The sequence below is a fragment of the Artemia franciscana genome, chromosome 8 (genome assembly GCF_032884065.1).
Source record: "Artemia franciscana chromosome 8, ASM3288406v1, whole genome shotgun sequence".
In the NCBI taxonomy this organism is placed as follows: domain Eukaryota; kingdom Metazoa; phylum Arthropoda; class Branchiopoda; order Anostraca; family Artemiidae; genus Artemia; species Artemia franciscana.
The window spans coordinates 41,826,290-41,850,979 of NC_088870.1; the positions used below are offsets into that span (position 1 = coordinate 41,826,290).

General features: G+C 32.6%; 2 protein-coding genes across 2 annotated transcripts in view; both read left to right on the forward strand.

Moving 5' to 3' along the window:
• The window catches only part of LOC136030443 (uncharacterized), a 272,907-nt gene extending 254,403 nt beyond the window's left edge, over positions 1-18,504 (forward strand). The window contains exon 13 of the mRNA XM_065709425.1: positions 18,317-18,504. The gene's annotated coding sequence lies outside the window, so the exon portion shown is untranslated. The remainder of the gene's footprint in view (positions 1-18,316) is intronic.
• LOC136030680 (uncharacterized) overlaps positions 18,362-24,690 on the forward strand; it is a 36,711-nt gene continuing 30,382 nt past the window's right edge. Inside the window, exon 1 of the mRNA XM_065709747.1 lies at positions 18,362-18,503. Within this exon, the coding sequence (XP_065565819.1) occupies positions 18,362-18,503 (142 nt within the window). The remainder of the gene's footprint in view (positions 18,504-24,690) is intronic.

Consider the following 24,690-nt stretch of genomic DNA (forward strand, 5'->3'; position numbering starts at 1 on the left):
GATTTAAAATAAGAGCTCTGAGACACAATATCATTCCAAACATCAAATTTCATTAAGATCCAATCACCCGCTCATAAGTTAAAAATACTTCATTTTTTCTATTTTTCCGAATTAACCGGCCCCTACTCCCCCCCCCAGATGGTCAAATGGGGAAAACGACTATTTCTAATTTAATCTGGTCCAGTCCCTGATATGCTTGCCAAATTTCATCGTCCTAGCTTACCTGGAAGTGCCTAAAGTAGCAAAACCGGGACCGACAGACAGACCGACAGACAGACCGACTGACCGACAGAATTGGCGACTGCTATATGTCACTTGGTTAATACCAAGTGCCATAAAAAGGTCACGCGGATACGCTTTTTATCACTTTTACTTAAAAAATTCAAAAATGGAACAATGAAAAACACATGAGGCGCAAACATTGAATTATAAATTACAGCAAGTTGTAATATATAAAAATATATGTAAAATATGTATCTATATATATAAAAATAAGTTGTCTGTCTGTCTGTGGATCAGGTGACGTCATGTTTCTGTGTCGGCTGACGTCATGTTTTCGACTGACGAAATTACAGACCGGGACATCGGGACACAAATGACGACCGGGACACCGGCACATAGGGAATATAAATGACGACCGGGACACAAGGAATGTTCGATTAGCAATCACCATCAACAAAGCACCGGGACACAAATGACGACCGGGACACAGGGAGTATAAATGACGACCAGGACATAAGTAAAAAAAAATTAAAAACTAAAAAAAAGTGTCCCAGCGGCTTGTATATGCACAGACAATGGGAAAGCCAAGAATGTTGTATATTCGCAAGTTTTACGTAGTTCAAAACACATATATAAATCTATCTATATTCATAGGTGGTACACAAGGACACAACAATAATGGCGCGTAACTATATGGCACGTAACGACTTACGCGCGCGGGGGGGCTTGTGGGGGGCACGAAGTGCCCCACACCAACTAGGTGTTGGGTTGGCGCGAAGCCGCCACCCCAACACCTATATATATATATATATATATATATATATATATATATATATATATATATATATATATATATATATATATATATATATATATATATATATATATATATATATATATATATATATATATATATATATATATATATATATATATATATATTTATATATATATATATATATATATATATATATATATATATATATATATATATATATATATATATATATATATATATATATATATATATATATATATATATATATATATATATATATATATATGTTGTTAACTACGTAAAACTTGCGAATATACAACATTCTTCGCTGTCCCATTGTCTGTACATATAAATAGATGGTCAGGTTTACCGACTCTTGAACATGCAACATATAATTTTCCACGGTAAAAACAATCCGTATTCAGATCTATACCTCATTATTCTAATGATGTGTCCCTGTGTCCCGGTCGATATTTATATTCCCTGTGTTCCCGTCGTCATTTGTGTCCCGGTATCCCAGTTTGTAATTTCTCTTTGAGTGTCCCAGTCGTTATTTATATTCCCTGTGTCCCGGTTGTCATTTGTGTCCCAGTCTGTAATTTCTATTCGAACAATCCCTGTGTCCCGGTAGTCATTTATATAACCCGCCTGTGCCGCCGGCGTCCCGTTGTAGTTGTGTCCCTATGTCCCGGTCGTCATTTATATTCCCTGTGTCCCGGTCGTGATTTGTGTCCGGGTGTCCCAGTCTGTAATTTCTCTTTGAGGTTCCCGGTCATCATTTATATTCCCTGTGTCCCGGTCGTCATTTGTGTCCCGGTGTCCCGGTATGTAATTTCATCAGTTGACAAACATGACGTCAGTTGACAAACAACTTCATAACGCATACAGCTCAATCCTTATAATGACGTCAGTCGACACACAATTATGACGTCACTCGACACACAAACACACAGACAACTTGTTTTTATATATATAGATATAAAATATATCTATATATCTATATATATCTATATCTATATATCTATATATCTATATATCATATATATATATATATATATATATATATATATATATATATATATATATATATATATATATATATATATATATATATATTGCACAGGTGGGACACAGGGACACAACTACAATGGCGCGTAACGACTTACGCGCGCGGGGGGGCTTGGGGGGCCCCAACACCAACTAGGTGTGTATATATATATATATATATATATATATATATATATATATATATATATATATATATATATATATATATATATATATATATATATATATGTATATATGTTTTTAACTACGTAAAACTTGCGTATATACAACATTCTTTGCTGTCCCATTGTCTGTGCATATAAATTGATTGTCAGGTTTACCGACTCTTGAACATGCAAGATATAATGGTCAATGGGAAAACAATCCGTATTCAGATCTATACCTCATGATTCTAATGATTGCCCTTGAGCTTTGTTGATGGTGATTGCTAATCGACGATTCCCTGTGTCGCCGTCGTCATTTATATATCCCCCTGTGCCCCCCAGCGTCCCCGTTGTAGTTGTGTCCCTGTGTCCCGGTCGTCATTTATATTCCCTGTGTCCCGGTCGTCATTTGTGTACCGGTCTCCCAGTCTCTGATTTCTCTTTGAGGGTTCCGGGTGTCATTTATATTCCTTGTGTCCCGGTCGTCATTTGTGTCCCGGTGTCCCGGTCTGTATATACATTCGTTTTTGAATTGGTCTATTTTTAGGTTTTAGTTTTTTACTGTTTTTAGTTATACCTCATGATTCTAATGATTGCCCTTGAGCTTTGTTGATGGTGATTGCTAATCGAACATTCCCTCTGTCCCCGTCATCATTTATATATCCCCCTGTGCCCCGTGGCGTCCCCGTTGTAGTTGTGTCCCTATGTCCCGGTCGTCATTTATATTCCCTGTGTCCCGGTCGTCATTTGTATCCCGGTGTCCCGGTCTGTGTATACATTCGTTTTTGAAATAGTATATGATGAAATAAATTTTTGTATTTTTCCCCTTTTTTTTCTTTTTAGTTTTTTTTTTGGTTTTTACTTTTTTTAGTTTTTTTTTAATTTTTTTTTCTTTTTTCTTTTTAGTTTTTTTATTTTTATTTTTTTAGTTTTGTTTTTCTCCTTTATTTTTCATTGTTTCCCTTTTTTATTTTTTTTTATTTTTTAGTTTCTTAGCTTTTTTAGTTTTTTTATTAGTTTTTGTTTTTTTTCTTTTAGTTTTTTTTTAGTTTTTACCTTTTTTTTAGTTTTTTTTAGTTTTTTTTTACTTATGTCCTGGTCGTCATTTATACTCCCTGTGTCCCGGTCGTCATTTGTTTCCCAGTGCTTTGTTGATGGTGATTGCTAATCGAATATTCCTTGTGTCCCGGTCGCTTTCTCTTTGAGTGTCCCGGTCGTCATTTATATTCCCCATGTGCCGGTGTCCCGGTCGTCATTTGTGTCCCGATGTCCCGGTCTGTAATTTCGTCAGTCGAAAACATGACGTCAGTCGACACACAAACATGACGTTACTCGAGAGACAGACACACACACACACACACACACACACACACACACACACACACACACACACACACACACACACACACACACACACACACACACACACACACACACACACACACACACACACACACACACACACACACACACACACACACACACACACACACACACACACACACACACACACACACACACACACACACACACACACACACACACACACACACACACACACACACACACACACACACACACACACACACACACACACACACACACACACACACACACACACACACACACACACACACACACACACACACACACACACACACACACACACACACACACACACACACACACACACACACACACACACACACACACACACACACACACACACACACACACACACACACACACACACACACACACACACACACACACACACACACACACACACACACACACACACACACACACACACACACACACACACACACACACACACACACACACACACACACACACACACACACACACACACACACACACACACACACACACACACACACACACACACACACACACACACACACACACACACACACACACACACACACACACACACACACACACACACACACACACACACACACACACACACACACACACACACACACACACACACACACACACACACACACACACACACACACACACACACACACACACACACACACACACACACACACACACACACACACACACACACACACACACACACACACACACACACACACACACACACACACACACACACACACACACACACACACACACACACACACACACACACACACACACACACACACACACACACACACACACACACAACTTATATATATATATATATATATATATATATATATATATATATATATATATATATATATATATATATATATATATATATATATACATATATATATATATATATATATATATATATATATATATATATATATATATATATATATATATATATATATGTATGTATGTATGTATGTTTATATATATATATATATATATATATATATATATATATATATATATATATATATATATATATATATATATATATATATATATATATATATATATATATATATATATTAATATCATATTGCCAGTTTGTCAATTTCTTTCTTTATAGTCTTCAATTTTGTAGGCTAGTAAAATGTTCCAGTTTAGTTGAATTTGACAAAATATAACCTGAATATGTCACCCTCTAATATATAACCTTTTTGAATAAATAACCTTCATCTTCATGGTAAATACGTTACCAAGAACGAAGATAATAATAGGACCATTAGAGACAATTAGAGACTTGACTTTAGATCTTTGATTCTTATAAATTTTGAAGTTTCTGTAGAGTCGAGACTTGGGAGGATTGGATTGAAAACAAAGGTTTGGCCATGAAAAAAATGTGATATTTTATGAAAAGATGAAAAATTTTTCAGAGGCAGAAATATACGGAGAGGACACGCAAAAAGAATAAGTAGCCAATTTTTTAAAATATATTGGCGGATAAAAAAGGTTTGGATAGAAGTCAAGAAGGAGTATTATCCTCTTCTGAGATTGGCCATAAGGACTGCTCCTCCCAAAAAAAGAAAAAAATTTGGTCTTTAATTGCTCATCTTTACTTTTTGCCCCCCCCCTCTCAGGGGGTTAGCTTAATCTGTTTGCACACATAAAAGTAGTTAAAAGTAGTTAAAAATTAGAAGAACGGTCACAAATTGATAGAATTATGGCATTTTTCAATTTTTTGAACTTCTTAAATTGAATTATGCTTTAATTATATTAAACCTACAATTTTAAATTTATTAATATTAGAATCAACTAAGTTGTAAATAATTGCATCTAATTAAAATTATAACTAATTATAATTAATTGACCCATAATTAATTTATTTTCTAATTCATCCATACAGAATTGTAATTAAATGTAAACAATTTCCCATATCGAATCCACTTAAAAGCTCAATACATTAATTTTCAGGTTCTGAAAAGGTATGGATTTTTTACCTTATACCTTTGATTACCACTAAGTCGTTTTTGTACTATTCTCGTGCTTAATTTCTTTTTTACCTTTTATTGATCTTCTTTTTATTTTCAAATTTTTTTTTTTTTAATTAGAAGCAGACTTTTAGTAACAGGATTACTATCAGTTGCTGAGATTATAAGAATTGCACATTGACAATGCATCTTTATTTTCAGGTCCATAAGTAGCAGTCGTACTCAGGGTAATAGTCGTAGCATTAGTAATGGTAGCAGTGCAGGAGTTGAATTAGTGTGCATATAGTGCTTTTTGGTTAGTTTACTCCCCCTAACTATAGGGTCCGATTTGTATTTTTTAAAAATCCCGATTAGAGATCGTCATTGTCATTAATTTATTGAATCGTCAATTGATATAAGTGTTTTCTCAAAAGTATCTGAACAATCTATTAGAAAAATCTAAATTATCAATACCTTGCGACGGTACAGTGGATACGGCTGTGTCCTTTAAGTAGGGTTACACAGGTTCAATCCCTTGCCGCGCAAGGAAGGAATATATATATAGATAGGAATATATCAATAATCTATATATATAGATTATTGAGATATATTATTACTTATAATTTTTGTTTTGATGCAATTTCACGATATCAACAAATATTTCAAGCTATTATTTTTTTCTTTTTTTCTTTTTTACATGTTATTATATTTGGTTCTGTAATTTGTAAGGTTATTTTCTCACTTAAATAAATGAAACACTAATTTTTGTGCACTACAATTTAAACTTTTCGACTTTATTTTTTTCAAATTTGACCGGAAATTGAAGACACACATCAAATAACCGTTGGATACGAACTGGTAACGAGCTGTTGGAAGTTAGAAGTGACATGGGCTAATAATATCTTAGTAGCATTCTATGTCATTTGTTTTTTTTTTAAATAAATCATGTCATTGCTTTTTAAAAGAAAAATTATTTCAAAATGTTTCGAAATACTTTCTTCGTTAATTTAATTACTTTAAACTCTGAAACAAAATATAAAAAAGACAAAATGTTTATACATTAATATAAATACCTATGCAATAGAATGGGATTTCAGATTCGTTGGAAGGACCTCACAACCCTTATGTATTTTTAAAGCTAAAATCGTAAATAAACGTAAAAAACGTAAAAAAAGCTAAAATCGTAAATTAAATTTTTGAATGACTCTGAACGTCCTTACCTCACTTAAATTCCGCCAAGACTAACAAAAAACGAGGTATAACTGAATTGGTTAAAGATTTGAACAATTCCTTATTATGATATTTGTCCTTTGTGTTGCTAATCTTGTATTATGTTTTAGAAGTGGTTCCACTATAACCAGCTCCTATTTCTTTTTTACTGTGTAATAAATCATTTATATGAGATTTATGAGTAATTTGGTTTTCTTAACTAAAAACTAAAAAAAAGCTAAAAAAAGATAAAAAACTACAAAACTAAAAAAAAGAAAAAAACAAAAAAAGAAAAAAAATTAAAGCATGTTTTTTTGTATGTTTGAGGATTTGCATATGACGTCTGAAAAATAAAGAAGAAAATGAAAACTAAAAAAGGAAAAAAAACTACAAAAAAAAACTAAAAAATTAAAAAAGCTAAAAATCTAAAAAAAGAAAAAAGAAAAAAAAAGAAAAACTAAAAAAAGAGGAAAGCTAAAAAAATAAATAAAAAAAGAAAAAAACTAAAAAAGAAAAATTAAAAAAAAAGAAAAACTAAAAAAAAGAAAAAAAAAGAAAAAACTAAAAAAAGAAAAAAACTAAAAAAAGAAAAACCGAAAAAGAAAAAAACTAAAAAAAGTAAAAAGAATAAAAAAGGTAAGAAACTAAAAGGAAAAAAAGCTAAAAAACTAAAAAAGCTACAAAACTAAAAAATAGAAAAAACTAAAAAAGAAAAAATTAAAGGATGTTTGTTTTTTGTATGTTTGAGGGTTTGCATATGACGTCTGAAAAATAAAGAAGATACTAAAAAAAGAAAAACTAAAAAAAATAAAAAAAAAAAGGCAAAAAACTAAAAAGAAAAAAAGCTAAAAAACTAAAAAAAAAAGAAAACTAAAAAAGACAAACAAATTAAAAAAGGGAAAACTGAAACAACAGAAAAAAACTAAAAAAGAAAAAAAAACAAAAAAAAAAAAAAGTTGGTGGTGGCGAATTGCCACACCATAAGTTGTTTGTGTACTGAGATCGTGTTTGTCGACTGTCTACTGACGTCATGTTTTCTGACGTCATTATATATATATATATATATATATATATATATATATATATATATATATATATATATATATATATATATATATATATATATATATATATATATATATATACATATATATATATATATATATATATATATATATATATATATATATATATATATATATATATATATATATTTATATATTTATATATATATATATATATATATACATATATATATATATATATATATATATATATATATATATATATATATATATATATATATATATATATATATATATATATATATATATATATATATATAACTAGCTGTTGGGGTGGCGCTTCGCGCCACCCCAACACCTAGTTGGTGGGGGCGCTTCGCGCCCCCCCCAAGCCCCCCCGCGCGCGTAAGTCGTTACGCGCCATAATAGTTACGCGCCATTGTAGTTGTGTCCCTATGTCCCACCTGTGAATATAGATATATATATATATATGGTTTTAACTACGTAAAACTTGCGAATATACAACATTCTTTGCTGTCCCATTGTCTTTGCATATAAATAGATTGTCAGGTTATCCCCCTGTTTCCCCCGGTGTCCCCGTTGTAGTTGTGTCCCTGTGTCCCGGTCGTCATTTATATTCCCTGTGTCCCGGGTCCCGGTCATCATTTGTATCCCGGTGTCCCGGTCTGTATATACATTCGTTTTTTAGTTTTGTTTTTCTCCTTTATTTTTTTCCTTTTTTTTCTTTTTTAGCTTATTTAGATTTTTAGATTTTTTAGTTTTTTTTATTAGTTTTTAGTTTTTATTTCTTTTTAGTTTTTTTGTCCCGGTCGTCATTTATATCCCCCTGTTTCCCCCGGTGTCCTCGTTGTAGGTGTGTCCCTGTGTCCCGGTCGTTATTTATATTCCCTGTGTCCCGGTCGTCATTTGTATCCCGGTGTACCGGTCTGTATATACATTCGTTTTTTAGTTTTGTTTTTCTCCTTTATTTTTTTCCTTTTTTTTCTTTTTTAGTTTATTTAGATTTTTAGATTTTTTAGTTTTTTTATTAGTTTTTAGTTTTTTTTTCTTTTTAGTTTTTTTGTAGTTTTTACCTTCTTTTTAGTTTTGTTAATTTTTTTTTTTTACTTGTGTCTTGGTCGTCATTTATACTCCCTGTGTCCCGGTGCTTTGTTGATTGCTAATCGAACATTCCTTTTGTCCTGGTCGCTTTCTCTTTGAGTGTCGTCATTTATTTTTTTCTTTTTTAGTTCTTTTAGTTTTTACCTTTTTTAGTTTTTTTTTAGTTTTTAGTTTTTTTAGTTTTTTACCTTTTTTTAGTTTTTTTAGTTTTTTAGCTTTTTTATTTTTTTTATTAGTTTTTAGTTTTTTTGTAGTTTTTGCCTTTTTTTTAGTTTTTTTAGTTTTTTAGCTTTTTTATTAGTTTTTAGTTTTTTTTGTAGTTTTTGCCTTTTTTTAGTTTTTTCAGTTTTGACGTCACCTGATCCAGTTTTTTCAGGTGACGTCACCTGATCCACGATCCACAGATCCACAGACAACTTATTTTTATATATATAGATAGTTTTTTTTTTTTTTTACTTATGTCCTGGTCGTCATTTATACTCCCTGTGTCCCGGTGCTTTGTTGATTGCTAATCGAACATTCCTTTTGTCCTGGTCGCTTTCTCTTTGAGTGTCGTCATTTATTAGTTTTTTCCTTTTTTTTAGTTTTTTATTGGTTTTTACCTTTATTTTAGCTTATTTTTCAGTTTTTTCCTTTTTTTTATTTTTTTTTTATTTTTTATTTTTTTTAGTTTTTTACCTTTTTTTAGTTTTTTTAGTTTTTTTAGTTTTTTAGCTTTTTTACTTTTTTTATTAGTTTTTAGTTTTTTTTGTAGTTTTTGCCTTTTTTTAGTTTTTTCAGTTTTTTTTTTAGTTTTTTATTGGTTTTTACCTTTATAGTTTTTTTAGTTTTTTAGCTTTTTTATTTTTTTTATTAGTTTTTAGTTTTTTTTGTAGTTTTTGCCTTTTTTTAGTTTTTTCAGTTTTGACGTCACCTAATCCAGTTTTTTCAGGTGACGTCACCTGACACATCCATCCATCCATCCACAGACAGACAACTTATTTTTATATATATAGATTGCGCTCTAACCATAGACGGGCCAGTTTATAAAAGACTACATGCGTTTGGATAAGCTCATTTTGCTTCTTCTATATATATATATATATATATATATATATATATATATATATATATATATATATAGATAGATATATATATATATATATATATATATATATATATATATATATATATATATATATATATATATATATCTTCTATATATATATATTTATATATATATACTAGCTGTTGGGGAGGCGCTTCACGCCACCTAACACCTAGTTGGTGGGGGCACTTCGCGCCCCCCTCCAAGCCCCGCCGCGTGCGTAAGTCGTTACGCGCCATTGTAGTTGTGTCCCTGTGTCCCACCTGTGAATATAGATATAGATATATATATATATATATATATATATATATATATATATATATATATATATATATATATATATATATATATATATATATATATATATATATATATATATATATATATAATATATATATATATATATATATATATATATATATATATATATATATATATATATATATATATATATATATATATATATATATATATACGCGCCATTGTAGTTGTGTCCCTGTGTCCCACCTGTGAATATAGATATAGATATATATATATATATACATATATATATATATATATATATATATATATATATATATATATATATATATATATATATATATATATATATATATATATATATATATGTTTTAAACTACGTAAAACTTGCGAATATCCAACATTCTTCGCTGTCCCATTGTCTGTAAATATAAATAGATTGTCAGGTTTCCCGACTCTTGAACATGCAACATATAATTGTCCATGAGAAAAACAATCCGTATTAAGATCTATACCTCATTATTCTAATGATTGCCCTTGAGCTTTGTTGAGTTTTTTTTAGTTTTTTAGCTTTTTTAGTTTATTTTAGTAGTTTTTACCTCTTTTTTAGTTTTTTTTTCTTCTTTGTATAGCGACCCGGGTCAATAGTAATCAAAACTCTAAAAAATTGAATTTTGATATCAATAGCTACATCAAAAGAATTGCATTTTAATGCTGATTTTAAATATATAAGTTTCATCAAGTTTAGTCTTACCCATCAAAAGTTACGAGCCTGAGAAAATTTGCCTTATTTAAGAAAATAGGGGGAAACACCCCCTAAAAGTCATAGAATCTTAACAAAAACTGCACCTTAACGAAAGGTATGATCTTAACGAAAATCACACCAACAGATTCAGCGTATCAGAGAACCCTACTGTAGAAGTTTCAAGCTCCTATCTTAAAAAATATGGAATTTTGTATTTTTTGCCAGAAGACAAATCACGGGTGCGTGTTTATTTGTTTGTTTTTTTTTTTTTTTTTTTTTTCTTTTTCTTTTTCCCAAGGGTCATCGTATCGACCAAGTGTTCCTAGAATGTCGTAAGAGGGCACATTCTAACGGAAATGAAAAGTTCTAGTGCCCTTTTTAAGTGACCAAAAAAATTGGAGGGCATCTAGGCCCCCTCCCACGCTCATTTTTTTCCCAAAGTCAACGGATCAAAATTTTAAGATGGCCATTTTGTTCAACATAGTCGAAAACCATAATAACTATGTATTTGGGGATGATTTACTCCCCTACAATCCCTGGGGGAGGGGCTGCAAGTTACAAACTTTGACCAGAGTTTACATATAGTAATCGTTATTGGGAAGCGTACAGACGTTTTAAGGGGGATTTTTTTTTGTTGGGGGGGGGGCTGAGGGGAGGGGGCTATGTTGGAGGATCTTTCCTTGGAGGAATCTGTCATGGGGGAAGAAAAATTGAAGAAAAAGGGCGCATGATCTTCTAGCATTACTATAAGAAAACAATGAAAAATAAACATGAAAACGTTTTTTCAAATGAAAGGTAGGAGTAGCATTGAAACTTAAAACGAACATAGATTATTACGCATATGACGGGTTCTAAAAATACTTTAGCATAAAGAGCGAGGTATTTAGGAGGAGATAAATACCTCGCTCTTTATGCTAAAGTATTTTTAGTAATTTTAACTATTTATTCTACGGCCTTTCTGATTCAGGGGCCATTTTTAAAGAATTGGGACAAAACTCAAGATATAGTATAAAGAGCGAGGTATTAATGAGGATACAAACCCCCTTGTATACATAATAAAAATATAAGATTATGAAAGTTAGTTACGTAAGTTGCTAATTTATAAGTTACGTATATTTTTTACTAATAAAAACGTTCGTTAAAAATTAAAAGTTCTAGTTGCCTTTTAAAGCAACCAAAAAATTGGAGGGCAACTAGGCCTCCTTCTCCACCCCTTATTTCTCAAAATCGTCTGAATAAAACTAAGAGAAAGCCATTTATCCAAAAAAAGAATTAATATACAAATTTCATTTTAATAATTTATGTAGGGAGAGCCAAAACCAAACATGCATTAATTCAAAAACGTTCAGAAATTAAATAAAAAAAACTAATTTTTTTAGCTGAAAGTAAGGAGCGACATTAAAACTTAAAACGAACAGAAATTACTCCGTATATAAAATGGGTTGTCTCCTCCGCAATCCCTCGCTCTTTACGCTAAAGTTTGACTCTTTGCCACAATTCTACTTTTTAAAACAATTAAAAGCCTTAGCGTAAAGAGTGAGGGATTGCGGAGGAGACAACCTATTTTATATACGGAGTAATTTCTGTTCGTTTTAAGTTTTAATGTCGCTCCTTACTTTCAGCTAAAAAAATTAGTTTTTTTTTATTTAATTAATGCTAAAGCCAAGGTTCGAACCTGTAACCTCTCGGACCTAAAACCTGGAACATAACTCTTTACCAACTCAGCTACTTCGGCTTGAATACATTTACCTTTTTTATTTTTTTTTATTTTTTTTAGTTTTCTTTTTCTCCTTTATTTGTTAGTTTTTTTCCTTTTTTTAGTTTTTTTTTCTTTTTCAGTTTTTAGTTTTTTTAGTTTTTGTAGTTTTTTATTAGTTTTTAGTTTTTTTCTTTTTAGTTTTTTTGTAGTTTTTACCTTTTATTATTTTTTTTAGTTTTTCTTTTGTTTTTAGTTTTTTACCTTTTTTTGTTTTTCTAGTTTTTTAGCTTCTTTGATTTTTTTAGTATTTTCTTTTTAGTTTTTTTTAGTTTTTATCTTTTTTAGTTTTTTTTCTTCTTCTGTATTAATGCTAAAGCCAAGGTTCGAACCTGGAACCTCTCGGACCTAGAACCTGGAACATAACGCTTTACCAACTGAGCTACAGTATTTGTATTTGTATCGGATTAACGACGCTTCTTGACTACTAAGGTCCCTGCGTCGGCCCTGTAGTACATTCCTGCAGCATGGTTCGATCTCTGGATAAAAAATAAACTAACTAAAAAAAAAACTAAAAAGAATTAAAAACTATCTTTTATATAAAAAAAACTGAAAAAAACTAAAAGATAACTAAAAACAGGAAAAGAAACTAAAAAGAAAAAATAAAAACTAAAAAAATAAAAAAATAAAAAAAAGATAATAAAAACTTAAAAAAAAGAAAACAACTAAAAAAGAAAAAAAGAAAAGAAAAGAAGAAAATAAAAAAAGAAAAATAAGAAAAAACCAAAAAAAAAAAAAATAAAAATTAGAAAGAACTAAAAAAATAAAAAAAAAAACAAAAAAAAACAAAAAAAGACAAACAAAACTAAATAAAAAGAAAAATTAAATTAAATAGGTAAAAAACTAAAAAGAAAAACTAAAAATAAACTAAAAAACTAAAAACAGCTAAAAAAGAAAAAACAAAAAAAAAACTAAAAAAAAAAAAACAAGAGCTAAGAGCTCATATGGCACTTGTGATAAGGCGAGAAGAGCTAAGAGCCAACAGATCATATGGTATGAGCTCTAACAAAATTCTATGAATCAATAGATTGATTTAAAAAGAAAAATAAGAGGCTTAATGCCGGTCAGGATTTAAAATAAGAGCTCTGAGTCACGATTTCCTTCTAAATATCAAAATTCATTAAGATCCGATCACCCACTCGTAAGTTATAAATACCTAATTTTTTCTAATTTTTCCTCTCCCTTTAGCGTCCCAGAAGGTTGAATCTGGGAAAACGACTTTATCAAGTCAAATTTTGCAGCTCACTGACACGCCTACCAATTTTCATCGTCCTAGCACGTCCAGAAGCACCAAACTCGCAAAATCACTGAACCCCTCCCCTCAACTCCTCTAAAGAGAGCAAATCCAGTACGATTCTGTCAGTCACGTATCAAGGACATTTGTTTATTCTATCCACAAAGCTTCACCCCGATTCCTCCACTCCAAGGGTTTTTCCAAGATTTCCCCCTCCAACTCCCCCCAATGTCAAAAGATCTGGTCAGGATTCAAATGAGAGCTCCGATCATCTATTCGTAAGATAAAAATACCCCAATTTTCACGTTTTCCAGGAATTCCGGTTTTCCCCTGCAACCCCCCCCCCCCAATGTCACAGGATCTTGTCGGCATTTAACTGGCGCGTAACGACTTACGCGCGCGGGGGGGCTTGGGGGGGCGCGAAGCGCCCCACCAACTAGGTGTTGGGGTGGCGCGAAGCGCCACCCCAACAGCTAGTATATATATATATATATATATATATATATATATATATATATATATATATATATATATATATATATATATATATATATATATATATATATATATATATATATATATATATATAAGTTGTCTGTCTTTGGATCTGTGGATCAGGTGACGTCATGTTTCTGTGTCGGCTGACGTCATGAAATTAGTTGTCGTCATTTTTGCTTTGACGATGCTTAGTATATTGTAAAACACATTAATTTGGTTAATAATATACCATTTAAAATGCCAAAATGAACATGCTGGAGTAGTCACTCGGTGAGAGAGGGTGTCAGAACGGAGAATGAAGGTCCCAGGTTCAAATCCTGGTTAGGCTAAAAAAGGTAAAAACTAAAAACTAAAAAAAAACTGAAAAAACTAAACAAAGGCAAAAACTAATAAAAAAAACTAAAAACTAATAAAAAAAATAAAAAAGCTAAAAAACTAAAAAAACTAAAAAAAACTAAAAAACTAAAAAAACTAAAAACTAAAAAAAAAACTTAAAAAAAAGGAAAAAACTGAAAAATAGAAGAGAAAAAGAAAACTAATAAAATTAAGAATAAAAATAAAATAAAAATAAAAAAGATAAAAACTAAAAAAAATAAGAAGAAAAAACGAAAAAAAAATTAAAAAAGCTAAAAAAAAAAGGTAAAAACCAATAAAAAACTAAAAAAAAAAAAGGAAAAACCGCGCAGTTAGATGAAGATCCACCTGGACAGCGAGAGTCAAAACATATCAAAACTGAAAATGATAGCGATGATGATTGGGTTTGGGATCTTGACTTGGATAAGGTCATCAATGCCTACCAGATTTTAGTTAAAAAAACAAAGGTTCGGCGATATGTATTTCATAGTGAAGCTGAAAAATAAAGAAGAAAAAGAAAACTGAAAAAAAAATGTAAAAAACTAAAAAATACTAAAAAGAAAAAACACTCAAAGAGAAATTACAGACCGGGACACAAATGACGACCGGGACAGAGGGAATATAAATAACGACCGGGACACTCAAGGAGAAATTACAGACTGGGATACCGGGACACAAATGACGACCGGGACACAGGCAATATAATTGACGACCAGGACACAGGTATTTAAGAATATCGTTCAAAGACAAATTTTTAATTGTAAGAAGACCGTTGAAAGAGAAATTTCTAATTGTAAAATAACTGAAGAACCTACAATGGCAACACCCGAGGAAGCTGCTCAAAACGAATGTATTCACGCTGAAGTAGCTGAGTTGGTAAAGCGTTATGTTTCAGGTTCTAGGTCCGAGAGGCTCCAGGTTTGAACCTTGGCTTTAGCATTAACACAAAAGAAGAAAAAAACTAAAAAAGGTAAAAACTACAAAAGAACTAAAAAGAAAATATAGATATATATTTATATATATCAACTTTTCCACAAAAATAATAATTTAGTGCTTCTGCTTAAAAACAGCAATCGAATTGATGCCTCCTGATACGCAACTATCAACAAAGTGTTAATCGTTGTGGTCGGTGATCAGTTCTTACCTCGAGATAATATTCTTTATAGGCGAAACAATCAGTTGACAAGAATTGCTTAAACTCATCGATGCTACGATGCCCTACAATATCCTGACGAATATAAATGACGCCCGGGACACTCAAATAGAAATCACAGACTGGGACACCGGGACACAAATGACGACGGGGACACAGGGAATATAAATGACGACCCGGACACAGGGACACAACTACAACGGGGACACCGGGGGGCACAGGGGGATATATAAATGACGACGGCAACAAAGGAAATGGTCGATTAGCAATCACCATCAACAAAGCTCAAGGGCAATCAATAGAATCATGAGGTATAGATCTGAATACGGATTGTTTTCCCATGGACCATTATGCGTTGCATGTTCAAGAGTCGGTAAACCTGACAATCTATTTATATGCACAGACGATGGGACAGCAAAGAATGTTGTATATTCGCAAGTTTTACGTAGTTAAAAGCATATATATATATATATATATATATATATATATATATATATATATATATATATATATATATATATATATATATATATATATATATCTATATATATAAAAATAAGTTGTCTGTCTGTCTGTGGATCAGGTGACGTCATGTTTCTGTGTCGACTGACGTCATGAAGTTAGTTGTCGTCATTTTGCTATGACGGTGACGTCATTAAAGATATTTAAGACATATATGTTCACGTAAAAATCTATTAATGTTTAAGTTTAAAATGACTGATGAACTTACAATGGCAAAAGTCGACGAAGATGCTCAAAGAGTCTATGCCAAAAAACTTGCTGCTGATAGAGAAAGTCAGAAAAGAAAGCGTGCCGAGGAATCAAAAGAACAGCAAGGAAACAGGCTTGAGGCTAAAGAACGCAAAACCGCGCAGTTAGATGAAAATCCACCTTGACAGCGAGAGTCAAAACATATCAAAACTGAAAATGATAGCGATGATGATTGGGTTTGGGATTTTGACTTGGATAAGGTCATCAATGCCTACCAGATTTTAGTTAAAAAAAAACAAAGGTTCGGCGATATGTATTTCATAGTGAAGCTGAAAAATAAAAAAGAAAAAGAAAACTGAAAAAAGAAAAAATGTAAAAAACATGACGACAGGGACACAGGGAATATAAATGACGACCAGGACACGCTGAAAAATAAAAAAGAAAAAGAAAACTGAAAAAAGAAAAAAAGGAAAAAACTAAAAAATACTAAAAAGAAAAAACACTCAAAGAGAAATTACAGACCGGGACACTCAAAGAGAAATTACAGACTGGGATACCGGGACACAAATGACGACCGGGACACAGGGAATATAAATGACGACCAGGACACAGGTATTTAAGAATATCGTTCAAACACAAATTTTTAATTATAAGAAGACCGTTGAAAGAGAAATTTCTAATTGTAAAATGACTGAAGAACCTACAATGGCAACACCTGAGGAAGCTGCTCAAAACGAATGTATTCAAGCCGAAGTAGCTGAGTTGGTAAAGCGTTATGTTTCAGGTTCTAGGTCCGAGAGGCTCCAAGTTTGAACCTTGGCTTTAGCATTAATACAAAAGAAGAAAAAAACTAAAAAAGGTAAAAACTACAAAAAAGCTAAAAAGAAAATATATATATATATATTTATATTTTATATATATATTTTCTATATATTGTCTGTCTGTGTAACGATGACTCTGGTCAAACATTTTCAGATCAATTGCTGGCAATTGGAAACGGAAAGCTCCCAGTTGTGGGAAAGCCAAGAATGTTGTATATTCGCAATTTTTACGTAGTTTGAAACACATATATAAATCTATCTATATTCACAGGTGGGACACAGGGACACAACTACAATGGCGCGTAACTAAATTGGCGCGTAACGACTTACGCGCGCGGGGGGGCTTGGGGGGGGCGCGAAGCGCCCCACCAACTAGGTGTTGGGGTGGCGCGAAGCGCCACCCCAACAGCTAGTATATATATATATATATATATATATATATATATATATATATATATATATAGCATGGATTACATATCAGGAGGGATCGGGATTACATATCAAGCATGCAGACCCGCTATACTATACCACCATCCCCTCCTAATATGCAAACATATAGCCCAAATTTGCTTCAAAAATATCATATTTTTATCATACTTAGGAATATTTTATTAGGATTGAGCATCAGAGACACAAGTTCTATTTAGATGAAGAATATTCGGTAATGGGTATATCGTACAAGTACCGATTTAAATCTAACATAATTTGAACAAGTTAATAGTTTTAACGACCTCATTGCATTGTAGGTGATTGCATTCATCTGTGGCATGCTTGTTGTGGTACTTATGGTGATGGCATTGACCAGTACAGACTGGCTAATGGCACAAGGATGGCGTCAAGGACTATTTTATCATTGTATTGACAACTCCGCTGAACGTCCACTACCATTTGGATTGGCTGGAGATCCTGGTTGCTATAGAGCAAGAGATGTTGGTAATACAATTAAACTTATTTTATAAACAGTGTGATCCTCAAGACTAAAAACATATTCAGAAAAAAAGCAACGTTAAAACGGTGATGAAACTTGACCTGCAGTGTTTGAGATATTCCTGGATAACTGTAGCTAAGAACCAGAGTCTTAAGTAAAAACTCTTTTTTATGAATTTAAATCAGTTCGAGCTGAGTTAGATTTAAAGGGATTTGCTCAAAATCTTAAATTCGTAAACAGTTGTAAGACTTATAACTGAAATTTTAGTTTATATAAATACGATTAATGTTACTATAATTTCTTTTTTCTTATATGCTGTTTTGACGATTGTATTTTATCAAAACTCACTTTTTGTTTGTGTTTTCCACCTTGGCAATTAAGCATTTTTTTTTCTGGCTAACACTTTTGATGACTTATTTTAACTTGATGAATTTTATATATTCAGAATCACCATAAATTGTTAATTGGCTACATTGGACAGAAACGGTGATAGGCCTACATGTAAAACTGATAAGGAATTGCAGTTTAGAGTTACCATGAATAATGATCCTGCCTACAGTGGTAAAACAGTGGTGTCAGTTGTGGGAGCAGGGGGCCACTGCCCCCTTAGGGTTTGAAAACTGCCTTTTCGGGGCGTATTTTTCTTATTGAAAACTGGCCTTTTTTGGTTCTTTCATTGAAAAATAAAAAATTACGAATTTGCCCTCCCTGAGTATTGAAAAACATGTTTTCCCCACCCCTATATTTTCGTGAACTGACACCCCTGACTCAGCTCTAATATAAAAAAGTGTATGGCTTTTCAGAAGCGTCCAGCCGACACTGAAGGACCGAAACACAAAAACGTGGAATTCTTTTTTCCAATGGAGGTAATTTCTTCATGAACAACTCCAGATACAAAACTTCTTTTTTAATATTTAAAATCCGTATCAGACTTGAACACCGCCTTTTATACAAGACATCAGGTAACAATAACTGACAATTACTGAAATACATGAATGGCACCAGCTTCATGTTATAGCATCAACATACTACATTATATTAGAACTGCTAATTTGCTTACCTTATAACCCAGTGTTAGGAAACAAAAATTTGGTGATTTAGAATTTATTTAGTCAGATAGGAAAGATGGGTACATAGCAAGGGTTTGGAGCTCGTGATGAAAAAGGCGGGAATTAGATCCAAGACTTGTGACAATGTGTCGTTTTGAACTAAATTTGTCAATCCTGCAACTCTTCTGTTTGCAACCCTGCACAACAGCGCAACTAAAAAATTAATGCGCCCTTCAATGCAAGTCCATGGGATTCCAACGCACTTGTGACTTAAAGAATAAAGGGCTCTCCTGATTAATCCCTGTCCTGTATATCGATCTGTGACATCTTTTCTTATTTGTGGTTTCTTGTGTGAAAAATGGTTGAAGAGCACTCATCTGGACAGCTACATCTTTCGAAGCTAGATCTGCTCGTCCTTATTTTGTTTTCTTTTGTTATCTATGTTTTCTGATTTTTATTTCCTTATTTTGATTTAATTTTCCTTTATTCAGCTTGAATTTTCTAAAGCGGGGATTTGTCGGTCAACCTTTTTTCTTAGCTCGGTAGAAATAGGTAAGTATACCAAATGTTAAGCAAATTCTAGGGAAGATTGTACGATTATTGACTTTTGGGGGAGGGAAACAAGGGGATCCAGCTCTCTCCCCACGCCTATGTAAAAAATAAATGATAAGGTGAAGCATCCTTTTCACAGGGGCTAAATACAGTAAGGGCTGCTCCCTTAAGAATTCTAAAGGTAAATTTCACGTATTGAAAGGTTAAAAGCCTCAATCTCATTCAAAAGTAGCTTGGCAACAATAGTGCCAAGTGTCGATTATAAATCTAAAAACGAAAGCTGAGCGTTTCTAATTATGAATAATATTTTACAGTTAATTGCGTGGAATGCATGAAAGCTATTGTATGCAAATAAGTTTCAAGTCTTAAATATTCTTCCATAATTTACTATGATGAACAACAGAAATGAGTCTCTGACTCAATAGAAATACCAAGCCAATAAAAAAAAACTATATAAATAAGCGTCAATTTACTAAACGCTGATATCGCATTTGCAAATATTGACCATAAGCAGCATGGGATTCAAAAGAAAATAGATGGAACTCGCCTCCAAGTCGTCAGACTTGGATAGAAATCCAGTCTCCAACAGCTGAACTGATGTATATATTTCCGTTCGACTCATCGTAGGTTGATACAGCCGAAAATCAAGGGACATAATTATTTATAATCACCAGTGGGATTGAACAGGGCACATTTTTAGGCTGAATTAACCCAAGTCTTTTACATATTAGTGTGTTTTAAAATAGCGTTGTGATTGAAGCAAAGGGCCATTTTGGCCAGAGATTCGACTATGTTTGGGAATTGAATCCTCTTCTCAAGACAGGAGAATATCCCACCACCATTCCTCTCTATTCTTCATTGTTAAATTGGACGTATTTGTCAAGAAGCTTTTAACCAATGCCACATTTTCTTTTCAAACCAAGCCTCTATACATTTCAAGAAAATTCGGGTCGTGTCCTTCTTCTTTTAGAAGTTTTCCTATACTCTATTGGCAATTCTATTTTTTATTTTTGGAGGCCCAGGGATAAGACTTCTCATCCAAATGTATAAATGTCTTTCGTTTTGTCTCTAACTTTATAGGATATGAAATACATTCTGGAAGCAACATAAGAGGCCTATCGCAGCTGCAGCTATAGCTCCAATCTAGTAATGAGCAAACTACGGCCCATAATAGCCGAAAGCTTAAAAATACGTTTTTATCAGAAAAATGTCTAGTGCAGAATAATCTATCGTTCAAATTTGGTTGAGGGCTATTGTTCCCTTCTTCTTAATAGTAAAAGTATTGTAAAGACAAATTTACGGAAATTTTTAAAAAGAGCTTGAACCCCCTAGAAAATTGTGCAAGAAAGAGATGTGTTCAGCACCCCATTTTAAAAACATTAGAAATTACATTTTAGCATGGGTAACAAACTGATCCATCTTTTTTTTCTGTTTTACTAAGAAATTGTTCTTCAAATCTCTTCCTTCCCGATTTATTAAGTTTTTAATGACTCAAATCGATTGAAAATAGCTAAAGAGGAGCCCTTTGCTATAAGAGGCTCTAATTATTTCAAGCGGACTTTGACTAGATTTAGGAGATGAAGAATAATTCCGTATAAACTAATTAAAGTTTAAAATAAAACTCACCAGACGATGACTAGATACATTGGAACAATTCTTTAAAAAATTAATAAAAGGGATGAGTTTACTCTTAGACTTTTCATAATTAATCAAAATGAAAATATAAAGTATTGATACCTGGACAGCGTCACAGATTTACTGTCTCCGATTTATATTAAAATAAACCAATTAATTCCCCTTAATAAACCAATTAAAGTTCAAAATAAAACACACCAGACGATGACTAGATACATTGGAATAATTCTTTAAAAAAATAATAAAAGGGATGAGTTTACTCTTAGTCTTTTCTTAATTAATCAAAATGAAAATACAGAGTATTGATACCCAGGAATCATCCATGCACTCACTACCTGAACAGCGTCACAGATTTACTGTCTCCGATGAACAATGTTGTATGTTGATTAATCATTCCATGACAGTCATTTATCATCTGGTGAAAGCCAAAGTTATTCAACCATGTCAGTCATAGTGATGCAGAGGGTGTTAGAAATGAATGCAGATTTGATTCTGCTGACACTTCCCCTTGTCATCTTAATGATAATCAGGATAATATATAATGATGATCAAGTTTCTTAAGCAGTTCAGTAATGTATGATATGGCGGTCAAGGAGTGAAGCTTGAAGGTGTACTTAAAGTATGTCAAGATTGATTTAGGGTATGCTTAGTTAGAATAATGCTTGAGACGAGGCACAGACTGTTCAGCCCAACTCTGCAACTCAGGATATACTGGAGATCAATATTCCATTGACTTTTGTTGCGAGTGAACGATTTTCAGCCACGATTCATCCTATTTGCTTCCACGCTTCCGGAATCCCCCTTAAACGCACGGGTTCTTTTTTACTGTGGTATGCCAAGATTAGTTTGACCTCCTTGTTGTTACTTTCAGTGGGAATAATTGTGTGGGACTGGCAAGTCTAGCACTCGCATGGGCACCACATAATCCATAAAATATGTAAAGCATTAGTAATACACAGTTTTTAAGAATTTGGGACGAAGGACAACATTGATTTATTCTTTTGGCAACACTCGGTCACCATGAGAATCACCATGAGAAAGCGATGTTATTTTCAGAATAACGGAGTGGTAGCTTTAATTTTTTCGGGCGGGGGGGGGGCAGAAGAGGTCCCTCTCCAAGTTTTTAACTTCCTCCCCCCTATGTTTTGAAAAATAGTTTCTTTTCTCATCGAAATATTTTGAACTTAAATTTTGAAGAATACATTTTTGCCCCTGCTACATTTCCGTGAATTCACACCATTGCAAGGGAGGGGTCAAGTTAAAATATTTTTGTTTTTGAATTTTAATGTTGGTTCTTAATATTTTTTATAGGTTTTCGATGTAATACCTTCAATTTGGAGAAAATACGAGAAACGAGGGGGTATTCACCCTTCGATCACTCCCAATTTTTAAAATGATACTCAAACTTCTGATTACCAATCCAATAAGCCCCTTCCAAAGTTTATACGATCACCCTTTGTATGTAAACCTTATATGCCCCCAGGGAATAACTTACAACCCTTGCCCTGAGGGCTCTGGAGGGTTGTCATTCTCAAAGACCTAATTTCAGGACCTTTTAATTATGTTGAACAAAACAGCTATCTAAATTTTTGATTGTATGTGTTTGAGAAAATGTTGGGCTTGGGAGGGGGGCTAGTAGCCCTCCAATCACTTTTGACTATTAAAAAGGGTACTAGCTCTTCCAATTTCCAATAGAATGAGGTTTTTTCGAAGTTTCTACTGTAACAAATGGCCATCTAAAAATTTATGTCAGATGCATGTCGGGAAAATACGAGGTGAGGGGGGAGTATCCTCCCTCTGATCACCCTGAATCTCATAAAGAACACTAAAACTTCTGATTAACCGATTACCGATTTTATCGGTAATTTATCCGAATACCCTTTCTATGTAAACCTTATATGCCCCCAGGGTTTAACTTACAACCCTTGCCCTAAGGGCTGTAGGGGGGTTGTCATCCTCAAATATATAATTTCTGGACTTTTCAACTACATTGAACAAAAATCACATTGAACAAAAATTTAAAATCTCATTGGATGTGTTTAGGGAAATAGTGGGCATGGGAGGGGGGCTAGTTGCCCTCTAATCACTTTCGACTATTCAAAATTTAGGCTTCCCAGTTGCAAAAGAAGTAATGGCGTAAGATGGCGGGCAGTACCGGATTCAACGAATTTGACTAGATTTATTTGTAATGAAATTAGACTACGTTTGGTGACCTGCAATTGCGTATCAGCAATAATAAGGAGGGGGGAGTCATTGTTTAGGTGGGAGTAGGGTAGATTTCTAGAATGGACTAAACTGTTATATTCCCATATCTATCAGCACAGAGGCGGAAAAGGCGAGGCAGGCCATCATCAGACCCACCAGGAAATTTCTCTGGGGTGGCAAGCAACGCTAGGAGTTTAATTTTCAGCAATTTTAAATGGCAATATTTTACTTTATCTATTTCCATGAAGTACTTCAATGTATTTAAACAAATACATTTAATGTATTTATTGATAAAAAAAATCCTATTGTAAAGGTTGTGATGCCTTCAGTTATGTAGAAGATCAAAAGTCTCACAGAATTTCCATCCATACAAACAATAATACTCCTTTTCATCCAACCGAAATTCTTTAGAAGTAATATTAATAAGGAGTTTTTACCAAAATTACTATTCATGGCCAATTTTTTAAGTATATTCAAGTTTTTATCCAAAATCGAAATTGTAAATCAACGTCCACTAATCATCGCACAATTATCGATTTACGCATTTTAAAAGCAATTCACCAGGGATTTAAGGTACCTCAAATAGTATCTTGAGTAGGCTTGGCTATGATTTGGAAAATAATCAGAATTCAAAGAAAAAAAGAGCTTTTCAACTGAAAGGAAGGAGCAGATTTGAAACCTATTTGAACTGATTATTCTTTAAATGAAGTGGCATGTCTCCTCCTTGACTCCTTACTCTTCACTGATGTTG